Raw genomic sequence first — 2,303 nt, 5'->3', positions numbered from 1 at the left:
TTCAATCAATTCTATCTCTGTCTCACAGAACTTGTTTCACCTATAGCCTGATGAGGTTGCTGTCCTCTCTACCAGCTCCTGTAGGAGACTGCTCATCCCCTAACCTCGAACACCCCTTCATGAGGGGGGTAATGCCCTTGAATCCTCTAATGAATTATTTCTCTACTCCAGTGGAATTCAGGTCTGTTATGCGGGTCTGGATCTCTGAAGAGAAGAGGGCTCATTTTCAGAAAATAAGAGGCATTTATTCCCTGAAATTACTGAATTAAAGCACTGTTTCTATTATTTTCTGCAATATTAAAAGTAAATATTTAAGCAGGCAAAAATGGAAAAAATGGTAGGATCCTTATCATCACCATGAGCTCCAACCTAGCACAGACACTAAACCTAGAGATTCATGCTAGAACGAAAGCTGGGAGGGCAGAGGAGCCTCAGAAGGATGTGGAGGCCAATGGATACCCGCACCCTCTCCAACAAAATGCCCACCTCCTCTCACTGCAGCATCCATCTCTGAGCCTTCTCGCAGCAGAGCTATAAATCCAGGCTGGCTCCTCCATCCCCACACATTCACTCCTGCTCTCCCTCCTCTCCTCCAGGTGACCACAGGTATGAGGACCCTCACCCTCCTCTCTGCCATTCTCCTGGTGGCCCTCCAGACCTGGACAGAACCGCTCCAGGCAAGAGCTGATGAGATGCCAGCCCAGGAGCAGCCTCCAGCAGGCGACCAGGATGTGCTCATTTACTTTTCAGGAGATGAGAGCTCCTCTCTTCAGGTTCCAGGTGAGAGATGCCAGCATGCAGAGCTACAGACTAGAGGGAAGGATGGGAGACAGGCTCTGGAATTGGGTCTCAGTGGCAGATGTCACTTAGGTGGCTTTACTTAACATCTCTGGTCCTGGATATTCTCATTTCTAAATGGAATAGAGATCCAAATAAATCTAAGAGATTTTTCTTTCTCCAAAAACATGATTCCAAGATATGACTGTGAAATTCACTAGGTTTAAGATATAAGGGGGATGCTACCTAGTTCCTTCTGGATTCAGACAAATAAGCTTAAGTATATAGAAAATATTTCACCCTGTCTATATAGGAGGTTTTAGAACCTGGAGAGGAGCTTAAGAGTGTGTTCAGGTGTGTGTGTGATGGGGCAGGAGGGCAAAAACATGAAGCCAAGGAGAATGAGTCTCAAGTCCTGTGTGACCAGCACTGCACTGTGTATTTATTCCTATTGACTGAGATTGTTTCTGCTACCGGCTGCAATACAGCCAACATCACTCATCAGCCAACATGTGACTTCTCCAAGATTCCCTTTACCACCCACTGCTGACCCCATACTCAATTTCTGATGCTCTCTCTGGGTCCCCAGCCTCAACGAAGGGCTTGATCTGCCATTGCAGAGTACTCTACTGCCTTTTTGGAGAACATCTTGGTGGGACCTGCTTCATCCATGGTGAATGCTCCCCAATCTGCTGCTACTAAGCTTGCAGACTAGAGAAAAAGAGTTCATAATTTGCTTTGAGCATTAAAGGGAATTGTTATTTCTATACCTTGTCGTCAATTTCCTGTTCTCATTCCAAATAAATACTTGGTAACATGATTTCCAGGTTTTTTCTTTTATGTTGTTTTTAAGGTGGAGTCCCAGGCTGGAGTGCAATGACAGGACCTCGGCTCACTGCAAGCTCTGTCTCCCAGGTTCAAGCAATTCTCTTGCCTCAGCCTTCTGAGTAGCTGGGATTACAGGTGCCCGCCACCACGCCCAGCTAGTTTTTGTATTTTTAGTAGAGACGGTGTTTCTCCATGTTGGCCAGGATGGTCTTGATCTCCTGACCTCGTGACCCACCCACCTTGGCCTCCCAAAGTGCTGGGATTACAGGCATGAGCCACCGCGCCCAGCCAATCTAATAAAATAAAGATGCAAATTCTAGGAACTTCAAGGAAGAATTCGGTTTCAGACACAGATGTATATGAAAGGTCAAATGATGCCCTTGATCTCTCCATCCGCTGCTCTGTCTTTTCACTCTGCCTCTTTTTCACTGGATCCACTCTCAAAGAACTCCGCTGTTCTCGGCAGACAATCAGTGTCAGCTTAAAGTTTATGCAGTCAACAAATCATTCCTTCTAAGGAAAAACCATCATGCTGTTTCCAAAAATGTTGGAGTTTCATTCAACCAACCTGGATCACACATCTGCCATTTAAGTTTAGGGGTTATATCAATTCTATTGAAACAACTTTAATTAAGGTTGAAATGAATGGGTTGCAGGAGTTTGAGACTACACTGGGCAACACGGTGAAACCCCGTCTA

The 2,303-nt window shown here is 45.6% G+C and overlaps 1 protein-coding gene across 1 annotated transcript; it reads left to right on the top strand.

Annotated features, from left to right (window-relative positions):
• The first annotated feature begins 608 nt into the window (after window positions 1-608).
• Window positions 609-1,479, top strand: LOC108524614 (defensin-7). Its single transcript, XM_017865700.1, has 2 exons — window positions 609-780; window positions 1,367-1,479. The coding sequence occupies exons 1-2, from the start codon at window positions 609-611 to the stop codon at window positions 1,477-1,479; spliced, it is 285 nt and encodes a 94-aa protein (XP_017721189.1).
• The last annotated feature ends 824 nt before the right edge of the window (window positions 1,480-2,303 follow it).

Source organism: Rhinopithecus bieti, unplaced genomic scaffold (genome assembly GCF_001698545.2).
Source record: "Rhinopithecus bieti isolate Rb0 unplaced genomic scaffold, ASM169854v2 repeat_8292, whole genome shotgun sequence".
NCBI lineage: Eukaryota > Metazoa > Chordata > Mammalia > Primates > Cercopithecidae > Rhinopithecus > Rhinopithecus bieti.
Note: the sequence above shows the minus strand (reverse complement) of the source record. Positions and strands in the feature narration are given on the sequence as shown.

Coding starts and splice junctions, on each gene's coding strand:
- LOC108524614 (XM_017865700.1), top strand. CDS start 609: ATGAGGACCCTCACCCTCCTCTCTGCCATTCTCCTGGTGGCCCTCCAG. Junction 781..1,366: donor CTCCTCTCTTCAGGTTCCAG/GTGAGAGATGCC, acceptor CTGGGTCCCCAG/CCTCAACGAAGGGCTTGATC.